This window comes from Ailuropoda melanoleuca, chromosome 10 (genome assembly GCF_002007445.2).
Source record: "Ailuropoda melanoleuca isolate Jingjing chromosome 10, ASM200744v2, whole genome shotgun sequence".
Lineage (NCBI taxonomy): Eukaryota > Metazoa > Chordata > Mammalia > Carnivora > Ursidae > Ailuropoda > Ailuropoda melanoleuca.
In genome coordinates, this window is record NC_048227.1 from 107,608,185 (window position 1) to 107,629,638 (window position 21,454).

General features: G+C 56.3%; 1 protein-coding gene across 4 annotated transcripts in view; it reads right to left on the reverse strand.

Moving 5' to 3' along the window:
- The window catches only part of RPS6KA2 (ribosomal protein S6 kinase A2), a 341,018-nt gene that overhangs the window by 18,578 nt on the left and 300,986 nt on the right, over positions 1-21,454 (reverse strand). For all 4 annotated transcript variants that reach the window (XM_019799101.2, XM_011224258.3, XM_002918704.4 and 1 more), the window contains 4 exons: positions 19,140-19,204; positions 10,173-10,275; positions 8,039-8,169; positions 6,888-7,013 (listed from right to left, as the gene is read on the reverse strand). In XM_019799101.2, the coding sequence (XP_019654660.1) occupies positions 6,888-7,013; positions 8,039-8,169; positions 10,173-10,275; positions 19,140-19,204 (425 nt within the window). The remainder of the gene's footprint in view (positions 1-6,887; positions 7,014-8,038; positions 8,170-10,172; positions 10,276-19,139; positions 19,205-21,454) is intronic.

The following is a 21,454-nucleotide window of genomic DNA, read 5'->3' on the forward strand; positions in this document are numbered from 1 at the left end:
GGGGGGCAGTTACAGGACTGGGTGGGGCAGCTGCACAGAGATGCATCCAACGGGAGCTGGGGGCTCTCCCTTCCTGCTGTGGGGTCTCCCCGTGGCAAAGCTGACCAGAAGCTGGAGGACAAGGCCGGGTGCTGCGATGTGGCCGCCGGGCTCAGAGAGGTGGGGTGGGGGGTGCGCAGGGGAGATGGGGCACCCAGCCTGGAAGGGCAGGCATCCGGGAGAACCGTGCAGGCGCAGTTCCTACAGACGCCCCGCTGGCCCTCCACTAGGCCTGGATCTGGCAGGCGGGACGTGGGGTCCGCACAGCCGCAGGGTCTGTTCAGACCCAGGGCTTGTCAGATCCTCACTGCGGTCAGTCAGCGAGCGCTGGCTGCTTCTGCCCACACATCTTTTTCTGGAATTATTATTAACAGAGACGCTGAGCCAGGAGGCAGGGTTACTGGTCCCTGAGCCCAAGCTGCAGTCTGGGCAGGAGGGACGGCAGGGCCCAGAGAGACGTTCCGAGCAGGCTGTTCAGACGCGTCAAGGAATGAAATTCCTCCCGGTGGGACCGGTTTCCTGGGATTGCCATTGTTAGACTTGCTCCTAGTTCAAGAAAGCGCTGGTTGATCACGTTCCTTATTCTGAGAACAACACTGACTTATAATCTTCCTCAGGCAACATAACCAGGGAAGGAATTCCCGGTCAGCGCAGTGAGCAAGGCCGGCTCTCCGCCGTGCTGGTGCTCAGATGATCCTGGCGGAACCACAAAGGAGTCAGGGGAACTGTCGCCGTCCTTCTCATCCCGCAGCGGCTGCAGAGAGCGGGCAGGACGCCGCACGGGGTCAGCCCCCCACCATGGCCCTTAAACAGCCCACCGCCGTGTTGCTCTCCAACAAGCCGCACGTTTACGGGGCTGAGTCAGCACCCCCGGGACGCCACGGAGGGCAGACGAGGACTCTCTCTGCAGGTGAAGCATGTGGGGACAGACGTGTCAGGAGCACTTCTCTTTTCTTCCTCTTAATCGATCAATCCATTAATTAATGTAAGCTTTACGCCCAATGTAGGGCTTGAACTCACGGCCCTGAGATCAAGAGCCGCTGGCTCTACAGACTGAGCCAGCCAGGAGCCCCTCCTGTGCATTTTAATTCCTGGCTGCGGAGATAGGAACAGGAGGGGAGAGGAAAGGAGGCCTCACCATCCGCAGCACGCTTTCCTCTTGCATCTCTGCCCCCTCCACCTTCCTCTTCTCTGGCTCTGCCCCCTCCACCTTCCTCTTCTCTGGCTCTCTCTAGCGTGCCCCTCCTTGGACACTGAGTCCTCGGGGAAATGGGCTTTGCAGTGATCCAGAGGAGGGGCTCACAGGCTTGCTGCAGGCCCCTGAGGCGGGGTACTTCCACGGGCTTGTTCCCAGGATCAATGCCATATGTGAACAGGGTAGTGGAGCACGCAATGGTTCACGAGATTTCACAGACAGCTTCTCTCGTACAATTAATTTAAACAAACGACACAGCGGGAAGACTGAGTTTCCCTGCTGGAAAAAATTAAAATTTCCATGCCGATCAGTTTTCCTTCTAAAAATAAGCCCTATCCATGTCAAACATTTGTCTCAACCCTGTTGTGTTTTTGGATGGCAACTTACATACACATAAGAACACGAGCACAGGAGCGCCCATGCTCTTGTAACTGTCTGTTGAGAACACAAAACGGGCTCCGTGTCAGGACAGCCTGCCCAGCTCCCGGCAGACGAGTGTCGGCCCCACCTCCTCCCTAGAATCAAGGACCGGGTGACACAGACTCACACAAGAGAAGGCAGGGATTGCCAGGTGGAGTGAACCCCATCCCAAAGGCAGGGCCGGAGGGCTGGTGGCAGAACAGCAGGGAACATACGAGAAAAGGAACCTGGATCCGGCGTCACGGGCACCTCCGCTTCTCCAGTTACACCTTCACTGTAACGTTTAGGGAGCTTAGATGGTCATCAAAACCACACACGTTTTCCTTGCAGATCCCATGACTTGGGCTTAAATTTACCACGGCTCCGCCCCATCCACTCTGCATGGCGGTGTCATTCCTTCAGGATCTGGGCCTTGCAGAAAGCAGGGAGTGAGCTGGAGATGAGCCTCAGGGCCCCACCCCATGGAAGCGAGAGGCAGTGCCCCGGGGAGGTCAAGGGCATGCACGGTTGGACGCTCACTGGCTCTCCCACTTACGGGCTGGGTGTCCTTGTATGTGTTGTTGACCTGTTGGTCTCTGTGCCCTCGAGGGAATGATGACAGTAATTACATCCTGTGTCATGAAGATCAACGGACCTAACATGCGGAGCATTTCGAGTTTGGCAAGACTGGCACATAGTGAACGCTGTTTGCTGTCTCCATTGTCGTCATAACGGGATGATAGAATTTGCGCTAAGTCTGAATTCTATCTCATGCCTGCTGCTCCTGGTCTCGTGAACTTCAGGTGTTGTATGGTTTGCTCCCTAGAAGTTTACTGATGTTTTGTTTCGAAACCAAGGATCGAGGTGGCAAAAGCAGTACTTTGGATGTGCATGTGAGTTCGGCACCCTGCGAGCAGTACACATCTGAGTCGTCCGCAGACACCCCTGGAACTCTCTCGAGGTGCGCCTCCCTTCCTGCCTTTTATGCAAACTGACTTCCTGGGCTGTCTAGAACACGCGCCTCATCATGTTGAGCCATAAAGACTCCAAAACAAAATAGAAACCAACCACCCTCTAAAGCAATTCGTGTAAAGTGGGTACAGCACCTTTGATGGAGAGAGTACTAATGATTTTTCTATTCAACTAAACCTCTCCCCAACAAGTGCGGCTCAGTCACAGTTCCCTTCTGCACATCGTAAACGACTCCGTGTCAACCTTATTTTAAATGTAAAGTCACTCATGCCCGGCCATCTGTGCAGTTCTATGTCATGTTATCTCACAGTCCTGCACAATTTCACCTCCGCTCCTCGCCTTCTGGGGCTGGCTCTGAAAGCAAAGGCGAACTTGGGTTGTGCATTGGAGCGATGCACGGTTTTGCCCCTCGGACGCAGCTCCGCGTGCTAAGAAAGTAGGGCACATCTGTTCAACTGCCATGCGCCCGCCAGAGGGGAGAGGAAGAGAGGACATCATGGTTTTCCTACCCCCTCTCAGCACGAGCTGGGCATGCTGGTGGGACATCCTATGCCGAGTCGGCCTGAGCTGGTGCCCGTGAGGAGGATGAGGGCCTGAGGCCAGGCTCTCCCCGCGGAAGATCGGGGGCCATCCAGCCTTGTTTGCCTTGGCTGGGGGGCGGGCAGCACCAAACCCTGGGGGTTCAGACTCCGCAGCAACACTCCCTGAGTCCCTACTGTGTGCGCACTGTGCTAAAGGCTTCGTTACGTGGTAGCTAGACCTGGCCTCGCTAATTTAAGAGCTGCACAGAAAAACGTAGCCAAGAATAAACGCAAAACCAAGTCTTGTTGACTGGGAGTATACTTGGGTGGAGAGGTTTAAAAACGGCCTTAAATGTCATTAATGTGACGACAGAGTAATTACAGTGGCAAAATTAGGCTCCCATAAGACAGAGAAATCAGCTTAAAGCAAAACACAGTGATATTTCCAAGATGTGAGAGCTAATATATCCCATGTGCTCCGAGACTGACGCCGGGTCTGTTCGGCGCTGACGGCGGGCCCCACCCGCCCCTGGGAAGGCTGTTCCCTGCACTTCCAGCTCCGTCCGCCAGAGGGCCTGCCCGGCCCTGAGTAGCGTGCAGGAAGCCCCGGGCTCCGCTCAGACCGTCGTCCCGCTGCTAAGAGTCGGAGGAGGCACACGCCACCCTCATCTCCCAGAGGTCAGCCTCCCGGAATGCATCTGCATGAGGCATCCACCCCCCGCCGCAAAGGATGCTTTAGGCTGAGGTTCTCAAGCTCAGCAGCGCTGACATTATGGGCTGGGTAATCCTGTGTCCAGGATCGTGGGAGGAGCCGTCCCGTTCAGGACGTTCTGCAGCATCTCTGGCCCCTACACACGAGGCCTCAGTGGCGACCCCCACCCCAGCTAGGAAAACTAGAGTGTCTCAGACATCCCCAGTGCCCCCCCGCGCCCCTCATTATGACTGCCCCAGGCAGAAGCCCCTGCCCTCTGGCCGCAGTCCCGCTGTTCATCAAAGTCGCTGCATACATTTTTCTGCTCATTACTCAGAGGCGAGTTTTCTGAATCAATGCAGTGCAGTGAGGAGGCCCCAGCTGGCTCTGACTGGACCGCTTCTCAACACGAAACAGACACCCCTTTTCCGTGCACGTGGGAATTTGGAGGGCTGGGTCTGCCAACTGCTTGCGTGCTAGCGAGGGTGCGGGGTTGAGTCCGGCAGTGGAGGCTCAATAAGACGTCTGTTGACCTGGGGTCCAACTCGCACGCCAAGTCATTAAATGCCACGCTCTCAGGGCTAGGCTATGTTACAAGACATTCTTCGTTTTGCTAGTTCTTCCATCCCTAAGTGAGGATACTGCCACTCATCCACCAGTCAGCTGACACAGACAAAGGCTAAAGAATATTTCCATTGTGTTCTACCCGGAAAATGCTGAAAACGGGACAGAGGTGCAATCTGCAGGATGTTACATTCAGTAATAAATGGGCCTATCCTGAATACGGAGCTCTTTGCCTTGAAACTCCTGCCAGTTCTTTGCCTTTGAAGGAAATCCAAGCCAGGACCCAGGACCTGATGGCTGTCCTTGCAACAGGCAGCCCACACGGGCTTCTGACCCAGCTCTGGGTCCCGGGGGCTGTGCAGTAAAGGGGAACAGCTCCTCCCTGCACTTGGTGAATTTAAACACCTTCCAGACGATAAATGATGACCCAGAGTGGTCTCAGTGAGGAGCGGGGAAGTCCTACAAGGTCCGCCAGCTCCCTTTGTCCAGGGAACTTCAAGGCTTGGAAAAAAGAACAGGAAGACCCGGCTTTCTGCCTCACAGAGCTGCAGCCACGCGTCTGGCTTCTGGGCCCTGGGGTGAGATGCCCTAGAAGTTCCCGGCACAGCGTGGCCTCAGCGAGAGAGACAGGACCGAGGTAAAGCCATGGAACAAAGCTGAATTCAGACGGTGTTTTCATAAGAGAGCTGGCTACGGGGACAGTACAAGGAAACACGCCACTGCCTCTGTCAATGGGAGATTTATTTTCAGAGGCACAAAACGCAGCTGACAGAGGCAGGCTGTTTTCTCGAAGGGCATCGTGGCCGCTGAGCCAGACAAACAATGGGCGCGTTTCTCCGTGCTCACTGGAAGCAGGGATTGTTTCTAGGATTGCTGCTGGTCACCCGATAAACGGCTGAAGGAATGCTATGAGAAATGACCCAGGCAGAAAGTTCTCTGAAGTCCACGCATGTGGGAGGTGTGTGTGCCGTATGTCCTGCAGCAGGAATGCAGTCCCGGTCCAGGGCAGAGGGCAGGCGCACGACCCACGTCAGGCGCACCCGCCCACGGGAGCAGCATCTGCGCGGGCACACGGGGCGTCCATGCACGCACACCTCTGAACGCTCCCAGGGAGACGGAGACACGAAACTCCTCACCAGCCCAGGTCTTTGGAACGCGTGGAGCCCTGCACGCCCGTTCTGCAGCGGTCACTGCTGGCAACACCACGTGTGTTCCTGGGGTCCCGTGCTGCCGCTGCTGTCGGACGCCGGGGCTGACAGCAGTGCCAGTGCGTGTGCCCACTGCTCCCGGGAACTGCGCCGCACACCTTCCTGCCCGCACCCGGGAACCGCACTGCACGCCCTCCTGTGGCTTCTGGACTCCGGGTGGGCCGAGCACCGGGAGTCTGCCCAACCCACAGACTATCCCTCCGTATTCCAAACGTTCTTTCCTGCTTGAGGACTTCAGGATACATTTGTCAGCAAGCCAGCAATTTCCAAACCAAACGAGACCAAAGGGCCTAGGTTTTTGGGCTGGTGTCTTGTTTTGACAGAGTTGAACATTTGCTCAGTGCGAGAAACACGGGGCGTGGGTGACCCACGAAGGAACGGGGTCATCTCCCTGCAGGCACCATTTCGAGCAATTTCTTCTGACTTAGGAAAATCGCAGTGGAAGGCTGTGCTCCTTTTACGCTGCTGCTGCTGGACGGGTCGCGTGCTTCCCCAAATGTTCGGTGAGGGGCCGGCACAGTGTCACGTGGCATGGACGTGACCGGGTCGGCCGTGCTGACGCCACAGGCTGGAGCCGGCTTCTCGAGGGGCTCGAGGTCAGTTCCGTGGGGAAGCAGCGGCGTTAGAGCTCTCTGGCTCTCTTGTGGAGAGAATGCACAGTTCACGCTTTTTACAGAAACTCGGTTATGCTTTCGGCTGGAAGCTTTAGCTTTTAGTCTGCATTTCACCAACCAGAAAACTCAAGAAACTGGTATTTGGGATTTCTAGATCAAATATCAAATCTAGCAACAATTACAGAAGCTAAAGGTATTCTGTAGAGATTGGATTCTGCATAATTCTAGATAATTTTTAGTGTTTACTTTTCTTAATGTTTAAGTTTGCACAGATATTACCAGTTTATGCCTCTATTCATTTCTTTGAGTTAATTTCTGGTGACTGTTGCTTCCTCCTCTCCCCCCACTCCAGCCCCCTCAAACAACACTGTGCCTGTCCCCCAACTGTACTTTCCAAAATACTGAGCACCCAAAGCTTTTACCCCAGGGTCAACTATATACAAAGCTACTAGAGCTGGTCAGTACTTATATGTTGGATACAATCAGATATTCATCATCTGCAAAATAATTTTTGAGTGGGTGACCTAGTGTCAAAGCCAACTGAACTCCGTCATATGCGAGCTTGGGGGACGGTGTACAGGGAGGAAGCTGGCCGGCTCGGTGAGCCCGCTGAGTCAGGCACGTGGAGCACTGCAGTTGTGCTCGGGGCCGCACACGGCGCTGCTTACGCACGCATGGTCTTACCTTCACGGCATACTCTGCCTCAGTAGCTTTATGCACACATCGCTTGCACACGGAGTAGGAGCCCACCCCGATGTCCTCCTTGATCTCATAGCCATCGGTGAAGTGTATGTTGTTCCCGTGTAACTGCTGCGGAGACAGACCCGGGGCAGAGACTGCCATCAGAGCTCGCTCGGGCAGAGGGACAAGCTTAGACACACAGGACGTGGACAGCAAGGGAGGGTCTGGATGGTGCACTCGAGGTCACTGAGGCCAGGAGGTAATGGGATCATGAAGGTCATGCTGCTGGTCAGCAAAGATTCCAGATCTAAATCCTAACTTTCTGGGGATGAGCTTAATTTTTAGGCTATAGTACACAGAGTCTGAGAATCTGGAGATGAGAGCACAGAAGGCCCTGTAGATAGGGGTGTGTGGTTCTGACGCTTGAGACCAGAGCGGTGCCTGGTGTGCACGTGTAAGTAAAAGTCACCCCCGTGATGTCCCAGCACAGCCCCCGTCTGCCCATATGCCTCTGCCCCAGGCACTGAGAGTGCAGACAGCAAGCCACCAAATCATACACTGTAGAGTAGATGGTGCACTCCGTCTCATCAAGTGTCCCCCGGAGACACACCACGGGGTCCCTAAAGGCCCGGGAAAGAGAAATAGGGAAATCTAAGGCCACCTCATTTTCCCTGACTTTGTCCTTAAATAAAATGTAATCACAATTCCTCCTTAGAATTCCCTGGATCTGGTTACCCTTAGTAGGTGGAAAACGCCTTCTAAAAATGTCACGTGACCTGATCTCCCAAAGAGTACATTTCACAACAAGGAAACGGTACCCACAAACCAAACCACTCTCTTGGGGTACTGACTCGATCCACACAGTGAGGACGCCCCTGTCTGACCCCTCCGGGGGCTCCAGCCACAGACACACCCCGGGGACATTCTGATCAGAACCCTCCCCTTCATTAGGATGCACGTGGAGCAGGGGTGAGAGGCACGGCTCAGGCCACCATGAGACGCAGTAACGCCCGAGAGGCTGGGAACAGAGTCGGTACCCCCGGCATCAGCACCCCCGGACCCAGGCTGGCTCTCAGTCCACGTGTGACATGGGTGCTGGCGCCTCCCCGCGCACACCTGCTGGGGCCGAGGGCCGCCGGGCGGTGCGGGATTACCTGCACGATGGGATGAACCGTGGCTTTGTGCAGATCTTGCTGCGAGGGCTCCTGGACCAGACTTGAAGCCACAAAGCTGAATCCTCTGAATAGATGATGTGCGTTGGCGCTGGGGGGGACGCCAGGTGAGTCTGCAGGTAACAACGAGAGAATTCAACCTTCCAGGAGGGGATCCTCGTTTGAATTCTCCATCACTTTTGCTTAATTTAGGACACTATACAGTTTGCCTTTGTGCTGGGTCGTAACTGAAGTGCTAAGGACACAGGAAAATCGTTCTCTCTGCATTTAGATATTAATGGAAGGTAGAATTTTCTAAGCACATGAGCTCAGTGCGTGGTTGTGTTAAAGGGTATCTACAGCAAGGAGATTCTGAAACAGAGGATAACCCACATCCTGTGCGAGGGTTCGGGACGCGGAGTGGGAATGCCTTGCGGTAGGCTTACAGTCTTTATTTTAAACTAAGCCAGCGCTAAAGCTGGTTTCTATCCCCTGGACGCGCACAAGTCAGCTGCCCACTGGAGCGTGCTGCCTGGTGCGAGGGGCCCGTCCAAGATTTAAGAACCCCTCGAACATACTAGTCAGAAACTAGTCATGGGATCATCAAAGTTTTAAATTTTCTTTTATCTCACCCCTGTGTCTGCTTTTAAAGTACTGTGCCGAAAGTCAGCATCCCCCGCATGATTCTCAAGCATGTTAAACTCTTTTAATGCCACCTACCCCTCAGGCCCGCCAGCCACCTCACCGAGTGTGAGCCGAGCTGGGGACTCCATGAAGACCCAACCGAGGCCCAGCCGATCGCCCCCAGCCTGCCCCCCACTGCTCGGTCCGTGCAGGGGGAGCCCCAGCCGATCGCCCTGAGCCTGCCCCCCACCGCTCGGTCCGTGCAGGGGGAGCCCCAGCCGATTGCCCCGAGCCTGCCCACCACCGCTCGGACCCTGCAGGGGGAGCCTCAGCCGATCGCCCCCAGCCTGCCCACCACTGCTCTGGTCCATGCAGGGGGAGGCAGCCCTGGCTACAGGAGGCATGGCGGTGTACTCTGTGCCCCTAGTTCGGAGACAGTGCTTATCTGATCTGCAAAGTCTCCATTCACGAAAGAAAATGCATCAGTTCAAGTTAATAGAGCCGGCTGGTCTCCCCTGCAAAGCACACACACTCCCCAGCGGCTGTCAATGAGCCTCTCGGGCTAGGCTCTGCCCTGACCATTCAACGGCTCTGGCTCATTCTCTGGGTCAAGCTGGAATTCTTAAATCTAAAGCCCTAGGGAGGACGCCAAAGCGCCCTGGGGGTTGAAGACTGCTTAAGGTTGATGCATCCACTGTGCTTTGGTGGAGCCCTTCAGGGCAGCCCTCGGTACTGCGGGGGATTTTCAAGAGAAGGCAGACCTCAAAGCCATAATTCTGTGCAGGAAAAAGGCAGACAGCGCGAAGCAAGCCGAGCCCCGGGTCTGGAGCAGCTTGGCGCCTGCCACGCTTCTGTCTCTGCTGTCTAGTGGTGCGCAGTTTTCAGATTCTAAAAACTACCCAGCAGAGCCTTCTGGGCTCGATGTCACAAAATGGTAACTTTTGGAGGGAGCTGGCGAGTTCTGACTGAGTCTGACGGACCTCAGAGGGACTGTCGATTTTCATGAGAGCTAAGGGAACGTGTCGTCCGCCGTGCTGACGTCCAGGAGCTGACCAAGCTTTTCCGACAGGTGTTTGCAGTTTGCATGAGTAAGATCCACAGTACCCACAGCGACAGACGTCGTCTGCAGCCTTCCTCTTCCCCCAAATCCTCTACCTGCGTAAGAGATTTGCCTTGCCTGAGGTTCCCTGCTTGTGCGTGCCTGAAAGAAGCGGTCCCCGGATCGCAGCTCAGAACAGGGGCAGCAGGAGAGGGGATCTACAGAACCCTGAGTGATTCCAAACCAGATGTCACTGGGGGGGAGGACCGAGAATTGGTTCTCTCACTTAAAGTTTGATGGTGGAGCAGAGAGAGCGAGAGAGTCAAACAGAACAGACTAGTACCCTCCATGGACGCATTCTCGAACGTGAGACCCTCTGGCTGAGCCTCCATCCCTAACCAGCCAGGGAGGAGGAGGCCCCCCCCCACAGCTGGCAGAACTCTGGGCTTGCTTGCACTCACGGCTGGCACACACCTGTGGGCGTTCGTGCTGTGAACTCGGGGTCGAAGTGGAAGGTATCCTCGGGCCTGCCCACCGCTGGTTTGAATGGTGGCTTGATCTCCTTCCTGTACAGCTTCTGCGGGGAGAGCAAGACAGGACGCTGAGCCACCGCAGAAAACCGGGAGGGTGACGCGGAGCAGCAGAGCCGCGGCGGGGGAGGGGAGAGGGCTTCTCACATACCGCCTGGGCTTTCCGCTGTGGCCAGCACCCCTGTGCTCCCTGACGCATGGGAAACACCGTACCGGTTGTGGGCCGATATTACAGAAGACACATGATAAAACTACATTCTATAAAAGCCATACAGGACGTAGGAGGGTCTGGACGCATGCTAAGTATTCATCATTGAGGACAATGTGAAGTTTTAAACCTTTGTGGGGGCAGAATGTTTTTTAAAACTTTTTTTTTCAAATAAAATCTGACAGGACAGCCGCATCTTACCCCCTCCCCCCACCCCCCGGGGAACAGCAGGAAAGAGCCCCTCCATCCTTGGTACCCTCCTACCCCCCCCACCCCCGACCATCATGGAGCCCTTGCCTGGGGGACACGGGAAAGCCCCCAGCGAGGACGAACGAGGTCCTTCCTCACGCACACACGCCCCAGAGCCCATGACCAGGGGCTGCAGCACTCCCCTTGGCTCTCTGCTACCCCCGCATTTGGGGGTCCAGACCCCTCTGCTCAAGTGGGCGGAGTCTGTGCTTCTGTGTTCCTTTACACACATTTGCGCACTTTGGTGAGCCCGTGAGAACACCTGAGTCCAGATGGAGAGTTAGTGCTTCTCCGCAGTGGCCACGTCAGGAGGCCCTGACCTAGATCACGGAGCCTGACCTCTGATGCCCAGAAACTCCATGCCCCTCGTTGCTTCCCTCTGATGCTGGCCTTCTTGAAAATGCCTTCCAACCTGACGCTGTTGTTTTCAATGCTCTTAGGCAAGGCAACAATGTATGGCTTTGGGGAGATTCAACTTTAGGAACTAGTTTGGAAGCAGGTCTGGGAAGGAGGTGGATAAAGACACAGATGGGCAAGAATGGAGTCTGGGCAGGACAGGAAGCTGGGGCCGGTGGGGGAGGTGAGGGAGAGGTGAGGGGGCCGCACGCTGCCACTGCTGGCTGAGGCTGAGGGGTGGCCGCGGGGTGGATTTCAGCACGTCCAGCAGCGGCAGGAGGGCGCGATGCCCTGATCCCCACCAGGAGCACACCCTTTTAGAAGCCAAGGCGGCTGCAGAAACTGCCGGGCAAGACTGACAGATGTGTCTGGGCTGGCAACTGCCAGGCCCCCTGGTTTAGCGAGCTGCAGGCGTGCATGGGACGTCCCTCAGGGTGCGCACCCGGGAACCGCCAGAGGAAGACGGACACATTAACCCCACCCTCGATTATCTGGTCATTTCTTGCCCTGGGTGAAGAGATTTCATTAGGAATTGATTTACTCCATAAGCTCTTTCCAGAAATAGAAAGGTGCTACTTTCTGCTGTGACACACTCTGGGGTGGGAATAAACTTCCCTGATGTATGCACTTGTCACAGGAAATCGAATAAAGGACAAGTGAGCTGTGCACCCTGATTAAAATGCTAGCCGTTACCAAGACCGATGGCCCAGGCGCAGCCCTGCGGGGCTCAGACCCTTTCTGCTCATACCAGTGATGCTCTGGTGGTATTTGAGCTGGGTTACTAAATCGATACCTGTCCTACTCAAGGAAAACTCGCATCCTCTCCCTCGGTAGCATGTGTTCTCTTGCTACTTGGGGGGTTGGGTGGGGAGGGAGAGATAGGGGAGCAGAGGGAGGAGGGAGGGAATCTCTCCCACAGAGCCACGGCTCCTGCTCTGTGAACATTTATTTACATGCACACAGTACTGGCTGTCACTTAGTCCAAATGAGAGGCGAGGCTTTTGCACCTGGAGCTGAAGGTCACACATTTCAGCTTCTCTTCTCGCCCCAGCTCCGCGGACACAGGGACCCCTGGGAGCAGGAGGCCAGGACCTGCCCCCAGTCTCACAGCTGCAGATGAAACATCCCCTGAACCAAAGCAGTTCGGCTCCATGATGGAACACGGGGCAGCGCCTGGGGGCATCAGTGGTGACAACTGTGTGTGTGCGTGGACACGCAGTGGGTAGAGGCCATGACGCCGCTCCCCGTTCTGCACGGACACCCCAGAGTCTTGATTCCCCACCGACCACCAACAGTGTAACTACACCAGCTTGATAAGAAGCAGGGTGGGGACGTCAAGGTGACTGGCACTTTCCCGAGCCCCCTTCCCCTCCCTGCAGAAACCTAAGTGTGCTCTTTGTCCTGCCATCCCTCTACCGCTCCCTCCCATGGAGGAGGATATCAAGGCTTTGAAAATCCAAGCGGCCCAAGAAAGCACAGGCGCGTCCTCTGACCAAGCGGACTCCCAGGGCCACGTGCTTTACCCCAGTCTTCCTCCTTCCTCGCCCCCGAGAGCAGCACAGTGGTCCTGGCCGGGAGGCTGACCTCCTGGGGAGACACAGCTTCCCAAGTTCCACATCTTTACCCAAAAGGAGAAGGAATCCATCAGAACGGCATCTGGCCCCCGCAGTGGTGTGGCAGTGCACTTCGTCTGGGTGGAGCCTACTGCCCCCTTCAGCTCAAGTATTTAGTGATAACTCGGGGAGCAAATGAGGACATGGTACCTCCTTGCTTCCCCTGCCCCAGGACGCTCATGCTTGTCGGCCCGGTGCAGAGTCCTCTAATTTGCTCCTTCCCACTGCATGCCCAGCCTGGTGCATGGCCCCCAAGCCGGTCACAGAACCCAGCCATCACACAGCACGCTTACCGTGTATGAAAACCCGGCTTCCCTGGGCATTGTGCACGTGACGCCTTCGAACCTTCTCTGTAAGCCTGTGTTTCACTAAGGAGACCCTAACTGACTGGAAGGGAGAGCGTGGGAGAGCCCACCAAGGGCTTACTGGCCTACCAGTTCCCTCGCAGGCCCCTCAGCCCCCCAGAACACCGGTCCCTGTTTTCAATCCGCCTTCATCCTGGTTCTGAGCAGGTAGTGAAGGGCTGCATAAGGCACCCCAGTACCCTCCACACTCTGGATGGCTCCCTTGCACAGTCTTAAAGGTCAGTCAGTTGCTTCCCGTTACTGGGTAAACTTTTGGCAAGTGCTAATATGTGTTATTATTACATACGCCTTTCTTTCCCTGTGTCCAAAGCTAGCAGTAGGTTTGAGGTTGTAAAAAAAAAGTAATCTTGCTTCTCGTGTTGTAAACTGCAGCACACAGGGCTAAATCGAGAATGATGGATGGTGGGTGACAGCATATTGTGTAGGTTTTGAGCTGGGTGAGATGCATTATAATTGTGACCTAGATTCCCCTCTCTGAGCCTCTAGAACAATCCATCCCACACTAATGGAAAGAGAGTGGGGCCTCATGCTCAGTCACCAGGCAGCACTTTAAATCATCTCACCTGTCCCAGGATCTTAGGATGACGCAGTCGAAGCCACATGGGAACGATTACCCATCAGGCCAGGATGCACTAGGGGGCTCCGCGCAGGTGCACCAGGGCTGTTTATACCGAAACGACCTCCCGACGATGAAGGGGAGAATGGGGGGCACAGTGAGAATGGTGACTGGGTAATGCAGCAGGAAGCTGCTTCCAGCTCGGGGTCACGGACCTAACATCCGCTTCTGCAGGCAGCTTTGGCTCCAGGCATCTCAAAATTAACATTCTCCAATTAGGAAAGGGCACAGCTATAGATTATTCCTGAAATAGCAACGCAGAAATAATGTGGAGGGATGCTAGGCTGGCAGGGGTAACAGGGAGAATTCAAATGCCCGGGGGGTCTGCTGGGTCAGTGGTTCATGCAGCAGGACTCTGTCTATACAGGTTATCCCCGCTGAAAGCTGTTCCAGCCAAAATATCTGGATTTACAACCCTGCGGAGTGAGGAGCGGTTATTCACTGAACGAAGAGTCCTACTGGGCTCCTCGAAAGGGGAAGCTCTGCTGGTGTATTTAAGGTGGGAATAAACTGATAGAAATCTTTCTACCAGGCAGTGAGAGGAGCTCCCTCACCCTCTGACACAGGCTCTGAGATCCTGGCCAGCAGCCAACCCCTCTGGGAACCGAACCCCTAAAATCCACTGTGCAGTCTTGTGGGCACGAAGACTTCCCTCTGCTGCTGCTGGTACACACGACCGGCAAGGGTGGGGGAGGCTCTGGCACGTGCTGCCCATTCACCCACGGACCCTGGGCTCTCTTCTCACTGCCCTGTGCCTTGGTTTCCCCGGGCGTCCCTCCCAAGCACCGAGTAACCACTGACGGAACCCTCAGAAGGGTTCAGGAACTGAAGCACAAGCCTAGCACTAATGAAAGTCGTCGTGATGACAGGTCCTGAGGGGCGACAGTGAAGGTCGCAGCCTCCGCCAGCAGGTGTCGGTCCACGGTGAGGGGTGCCAGGCTGGGCAGGAGGGCTTCCTCGGGGCAGGGGGTGGTTCCCATGGCCTGTGTGATGAACTTTCATGTAGTGATGGGGCAGAGTAAACGTGACGTAGGTGCGGGACTCCCCATGACCCTCTGCCGAAGCCTCGGGGCTGTAACTGTAATTTTTCATTTGGCTGGTGAGACAGAGCAGCTTTCAGGAAGATGCGCTTCTCAGGGATGTTAATTGCTTGCCTTTGCAGACAAGTTAATGGCAGAGCAGGACGGACAGGGGCAGTGACCCCACATCTGCTGTGATGGACTCATTCTGCTCCAGCAGGTCACCTGAAAATTTTTCCTGGCAGTTTTGGGTCACAGAGGGAAGAAGAAAGTGCAATAAATATCCTTATATTTTCCAGGGTGGACCCCGAGGCAAGTGCTGGGTTCACGCACCCAGGCAGAAATCAAACGGGTCAGGGAAAAGGCTCCGTGCTGTCATCCTGCGTGTCGGCCGGGCAGAAGGAGTACCTCCCAGTGTTCACAGTTTCTGCAAAGCCTGCTGTACCATGGTTTTGTTATTCAAGCCGCTGAAACAGAATGGGCACGTCTGGACAGGGACTTAGCAACACTGCCCACTGGAGACCTCGCAATGCCTTGCATTTCGTGTCTGCTTTCTCAAGGAAGGGTCTGCTGCTTGACCCGTGTGTGAGTGGGGCCAAGGCTGGCCGTGGGGGCCGCAGCTCACAGCTCACGGGTAGGAAGGGAGGGGGGAGATGTGGGCCACTCATCTGGATCCCAGGAAGGCCTGCACAGCTGAGAGAAGGCTGTGGTCCTGAGGAGAGTTCGCTAGGAGTATCTCACCTCACCTGTCAGTTCCTACCCGTGTCCGCTCTCTGATGGGACACCCACACCACACACTTCTTTTGTGGCTGGACAAGACATATCCGTGCAGCCGTCAGATGTCGAGCCATTTGGTGATGGCTGTGTTTTTCCATAGCCATAGCATGGACTCCCTGCTCACTCACCTGGACCTGGGTAAGCACCAAGTACTATTCATGAAATAAATGAATTTGCACAAAAGTGGTGACTCAGAGCTCCTTTCCCTTAACCACTCCCTGGCTGCTTTCATTCAGGGCTTGGGATGGAAGGAGATCTTTCCATCCCTCTGTCCCTGCCTCGTCATCCTTGGGCAAATACGGAAGTAACAGTAAATATGCTTGGTCCCCATGAATCTGAAGGGCCTCTCTCAGAAATGAAATGTAATGAAATGAAATGCTAAAAGTAACGAAAGAAACTTCCGACCCTCGATTTTAGTCTGATAACTTTCACATAATGCAGCATACCGCCTGCTTGGCGCAGACATCCCGTGACTGTGCTTGCCCTGCGGGGACCTGGCCCCAAATGCAGAGACGGGACGAGCTGTGCACACCGCGGCCAGTCTCACTGCTGGACTCTCACTGGCGCGGCTCCTGATGCTGCAGAAAGAAGCCGGGCTTCTGCTCAGAGCTGCTGCGACTTGGGCTTTCTGGGATGCACGTCAGCCCCACCTGCGTAGTGTTCAAGGTCATCATCGTGCTGTGGCAATTCTAAGAGTTTCACAAAGTCGTCCTGGCTCCACATGCCCACTTCTTCGGCGCGGGGGGCACCCCTTCTTGGCTGAGAGAAGCGTCTGCCCACAGCAACTCGCAAGAAGCTCCTCTGAGCCAAGCCGCCGTGTTGAGTGGTACCCGGAGCCGTGGGGCCAGGCCTCCCCTTTCCTTCCAGCTGCAGACTGCAGATCTCCACCTCACACGGTCCCGCCCCGGCCCTGGCCCCGGCCCCGGCCCCAGCCATTCCGTTCTCCTGTTTTCTCATCTCTGCCGGGAGGCGCTGCGGTGTCCCGGAGAAAGAGGAAGAGAAGTGGGTCCCCCTGCCCTGAGAGCCTCTCCCGTTCACTCCCTGGCTCCCTCGCTCATTCACCGTTTGGCAGCTGCCTCCTCTGAACCATGCTGTCTCAGAGGCCCGGGGGACGTCTCTATGGAACATTGACAGTGACTCCTGACCTCTTGGGGCTTCCAATCCAGTAGCAGGGAACGGAGACTCACAATCCACACCGTGAGTAAGGGACAAGATGCAGGGCACTGGATGGTGACGAGGAGCTGGGAATGGAGCAAGGTGAGGGGAGTCGGGGCACCAGGCAAGGAGCTGTGGCTTTGGAAGGGTTGGCAGGACAGGCCTCAGCAAGGGGCTGGCTTTTCAGAGAAGACACAAGGAGGAGGTCTTAACTGAGCCACCGGGGCACTTGGGGCCAGGAGGGCCAATGTGCCCAGCAGACAGGTGCACGGAGAGGCAGATGTGGGGGCAGGAGGCGCAGGTGAAGGGCTCAGCTTCAATGACCCACCTCTCCCCTGTGTGGCTCTCTTCACGGTGCTGCTTTCTCTCTGGGACCAAGCACATACCCTTCACATCCTGCCTTGCTCTTCTGACCAGGTTGTAAAGCCCGGGGCGTCATGGCCACTGCTCTGTCCCCGTGTCCTGGAAGTGCCTGAAATGTGGTCAACAGCATGGCTGAACACACGGAACGGTGAGTAATAACAGAAGGGGTGTGCAGCTCTATCCCGATGCCTGTGGGCAGGAGGAGACGACACGTGGCAGAGCACCTGTCTGGGCACCAGGGGGCCGAGCCCCCAGGGGTCAGCTTCTGAGGCTCCTGCCCAAGGCATGGTGCTGGCGCTCCGGGGCTAAGACATAGCCAGCTGGCCTGAGACCTCATCACCGCAGCGTACAGCAGAGCTTCTGTGCTGGATGGAACTCCTAAATAATCGACCGACAAAGATCTTCAGGTGCCCATGTGTCCATGTGTGAGTTGAGGATGACCGAGCCCCTTATAAGCCTACGTTCCAGGAAGCTAAGAAAAAGAGATTTCATGGGCAGGCTCTTTGCTTTCACTGTCCACTTTCCTGAACGCAAGCTGATGTCCACCTGGCCCTTTAACCAGGCTTGTGCACCTGTCGGGAGATCACAGTACACCTGGCGGGGAGGTCATATGTGTCCCAACATCTTGAGTGCTTCTCTCTGGTCTCAGCATTGAAAAGAATCTTAACCTCGGAAAAGCTCCGTAATAAGAACTACAGCAGTGCGGGGCGCCTGGGTGGCTCAGTCGTTAAGCGTCTGCCTTCGGCTCAGGGCGTGATCCCAGCGTTCTGGGATCGAGCCCCACGTCAGGCTCCTCTGCTGGGAGCCTGCTTCTTCCTCTCCCACTCCCCCTGCCTGTATTCCCTCTCTCGCCGGCTGTCTCTCTCTCTGTCAAATGAATAAATAAAAATCTTAAAAAAAAAAAAAAAGAACTACAGAAGTGGGTTTTAAGGAAGCTCGTGCTCTCCCAGTGGGAAGACGTTCAGAAGAGGAGGAGAGAGGAGTCAGGTCAGAAGCTCTGGGTGCAGCTGGTTCCACCCAGCGTTCGTGTCAGCACCTTGTCGGAGGTAATAACCCTGGGGGCTGGGGGTAGGCTGCCACCGCGCCACAGCTGCTGGAGCCCGTGGAGGTCACAGGACGAAGACAGGGAGAAAGGCAAACACAGCTAACAGCCTCTGTCCTAGACAGGACGTTAACGCAACATGCACATACTCTGTTAGTCTCCCGAGGTTAATTTGTCTGCTCGGGAAACGAAGCCCCCGAATGTGCCTGCTGTGTGAACCTCAGGAAAGGACCAGAAGACACCGACGTCCAAGGAGGGATGCCCTCCTTGCTCACAAAGCACAGCCGCGGCCGCTCTCCACGCTGACGGGTCCGGAGGCGGCTCCGAGCGGCGGGTTGGAATGAGACTCGGGAGCCCCTCAGCCAGCGTCCAGCTGCAAGCAGCATCGTGGCATCGGCCCGGAGAACTGGGGCTGGATGCTGGACTTGGGAGGCCCCTCCCCCCACCAGGTGACCTCTGGGCCCCAGGCCTGCGTCCCGCGGAAGTCCTGTGAGGTCGCTTCACCCAGAGCCCCTCACAACCGTGCCCCCCCCACCCGCTATAAATCCCATCACCCCAGCTGCTCAGAGTTCAGCCCCATCTGTCCCCCGGTGGCAGACCCTGTCCCCGTGGTCCCTGAATGCATCACCATGGAAGTCCTTACGTCGCTAACAAGTGTCACCAATAACTTTGTCTTTAACAGTCTGGGTATTTGTTTTCTTTAACAAGTCTACAGGAGTGCCAGCTGTGTGGCCTGAGCCCGAAACCAGAGACTGGAGAGCAGCACAGAGTGCGAGATGCCAGCGCTTCAACACGGAAGAGGCCTGCGCAGCCTGACCCATGGCCTGGAGACCCCCACGGGCCCGGAGACCCAGAGAACAAGCGGCCCCACAGCGTAGAGACCCACAGGGGCCCGGAGACCCAGAGAACCAGTGGCCTGGAGACCCCCAGGGACCCGGAGACCCAGAGAACCAGCAGCCCAGCAGCCAGCCTGTTCAGAAGGCTCCTGAGAGAGGGCACCCCTCCAGGGGACAGGGTCACATTCCCTCTGGTCTCTATCAAGCTGGTGCGCCCTCCACCTCACCTCCCCGTCACCCCTGTGTGCTGGGGACCGTGCTGTGCAACTTACATTCCAGTCTATGGTCACAAAGAAAGGATGCCGCTTGATCTCCTCCACTCCGTCGATGCCAGCACCTGTCCCAAGGACAAAGCAGAGATGAGCATCAGAACAAACCCCTACTTTCGTTACCTCTGAGAGTTTCTGGCACAGCAGCGCGAGGGACTGGGGGATGCCCAGAGCGGCTCCCGATGCCTTCCTCCTGCAGGAAGGGGCACCTGCTCGCCAGCCTCACAGCCCACAGAAGCCACAATCAGCCCTGCAGGCCTGTGACAGGGCCAGGGGCAGGGCGAGGCAGGCTGGCAGCTTCCCGCCACAGGTGTGGGGAGTGTGCGGAGTGCTTGGAAACCTGGAGGGGGGAGCTGGAGGCCCATCACAGCCCACTGCATGTGTGCATGCATCCATCTACCCATCTGTCCATTTATCTACCTTTCCATCCATCCATCCATCCATCCATCCATCCATCCATCCATCCGTCCATCCAAGAAGGCTCCATGCCCGACATGGGGCTCGAACTCACAACCCTGAGATCAAGAGTCACATGCTCTACCAGCTGAGCCCCCCCACCTCCCTCCGCTGCACTTCCGATGCCCATGCGTGTAAGCTCAGGCTGGCCTTCCAGAAGGGTGAGAAAGTGTGGAAGGAGCAGGAGGGCGGGCTGCAGTGCAAGCACCTTGGTAGGTGGCTCTGGGTTTACAGGGAAGGGGAAGACAGCCAGAAACTGGAGGGGCAGCTTCCAACAGGCTGGGACCCCGAGAGACTGGCGTCCACATCTGCGGGGCCCCCGGAGACTGCTTATAAATAGTTCTGCTGGGCTTGTTGGTTCTGCCCGGCTCTCTCTTTACTTTGCTCCCCGAGTCCTGGGGAGCGGGGGCGGGCTGCACCTGCAGGGCTCGGAGGATTCAGGGCAGGGAAACTGTTGCCCGCTGTGGTGATGTCACGCTTTGCCACAGGACGCACGGGCAGCTAGAGGCCTGACGGAGACACTGACAATGCCGGTCCATCGTTACAACGAACACACAGCATGGACATCCATTTGGGGTTAGGGGAAACTGTCTGGGGGGCCAGGCGGGGGGTGGGGAGTACAAGGGAACTTGGTGTACTTTCCGTTCAGTTTTTCTGTAAACTTAACACTGCTCTAAAAATAAGTCCATTAATTCAGAGGAACCCAAACCCCCAGGCCCTAAGAGCTCTGGGTTTTCTCCAGGATGGGAAAGCAGGAGACAAGCCTCAGTGGGCCAGGGAGGGGACTGGGGGCACAGGGGTGGGGCCGGGGGTAGGAGGGGAAGTGGGAAGTGCAGGCAGGCCGCATGGGCTGGGTCATCTCCAGCCACCTCCTGTCCCAAGTCTGGGTAGGGGGATTGCGTGTCACATGGTTTGTGAGACACAGACTTCCCGGGTCTGCACCCCGGGCTCCACAGGCCCACCCTGCTGCAGGTCAAGGCCTGGTCTCACGCTCCCTGTTCAGTCTGCACCCCAGAAGGGTGGGTGCTGGTGGCTGCCAGCTGAGATGGCAGAGACCAGGAGCTGGAAGGTATGGAGGGCAGGGAAGCCGCCCCCAGTGCCGCGGTCACGGAGGCACTGCCCACCCAGCTGCACTGTCAGGGCCTGAGAAGTCAGGGACCCCTCTGTACAGGGTGCTGGGGTCCCAGGAGATGCAGCTCTCCTGCACATGGCTGGATGCTTTCATGTCCTCAACCCCTGAGCAACGTTTCCAGGTCTTTGCGCTGATGAGGGAGCCACCCACGTGACTAGAGAGAGGGCCGGTTCAGCCCCACCTCCGACCTCCAGGGAGGGGAGAGGGCTGCAGTGATTCAACGGAGCATGCCTAAGGAGTGGAACCTTCATCAAAGCCCCGTACAGCAGGGTTTGGAGAGTTTCCGGGTTGATGAACAAAAATGCATCCATGTGCCGAGAGCGTGGCGCATCCCACATTCCAAGGGGGCCCTTCAGACCTCACCCTATGCCCCTCTTCATCTGTATCCTTTCAAATATCCTTTGTGATAAACTGGTGATAGTAAGTAAAATGGTTTCCTGAGTTCTGTGAGCCGCTTTAGCGTATCATCAGACCCAAAGAAGGGGTCTTGGAAACTCTGGATTTATAGCTGGTTGGTCAGAATCACAGGTGGTGCCCTGGGCCGTGGGACTGAGCCCGGGTCTGGGCCAATGCTGGGTGGTTAGTGCCAGAAGGAAGGTGAATCGTAGGACCCCAAGCTGGCGTCTCCTGGGAAGTGAAGAATTTGTTGGTGTGGAAAACCCACCCATCTGGTATCATAAGTGTTGGCATGGGTAGAGAGAAACGGGTTCTATCCTTCGAGGACCTCCTG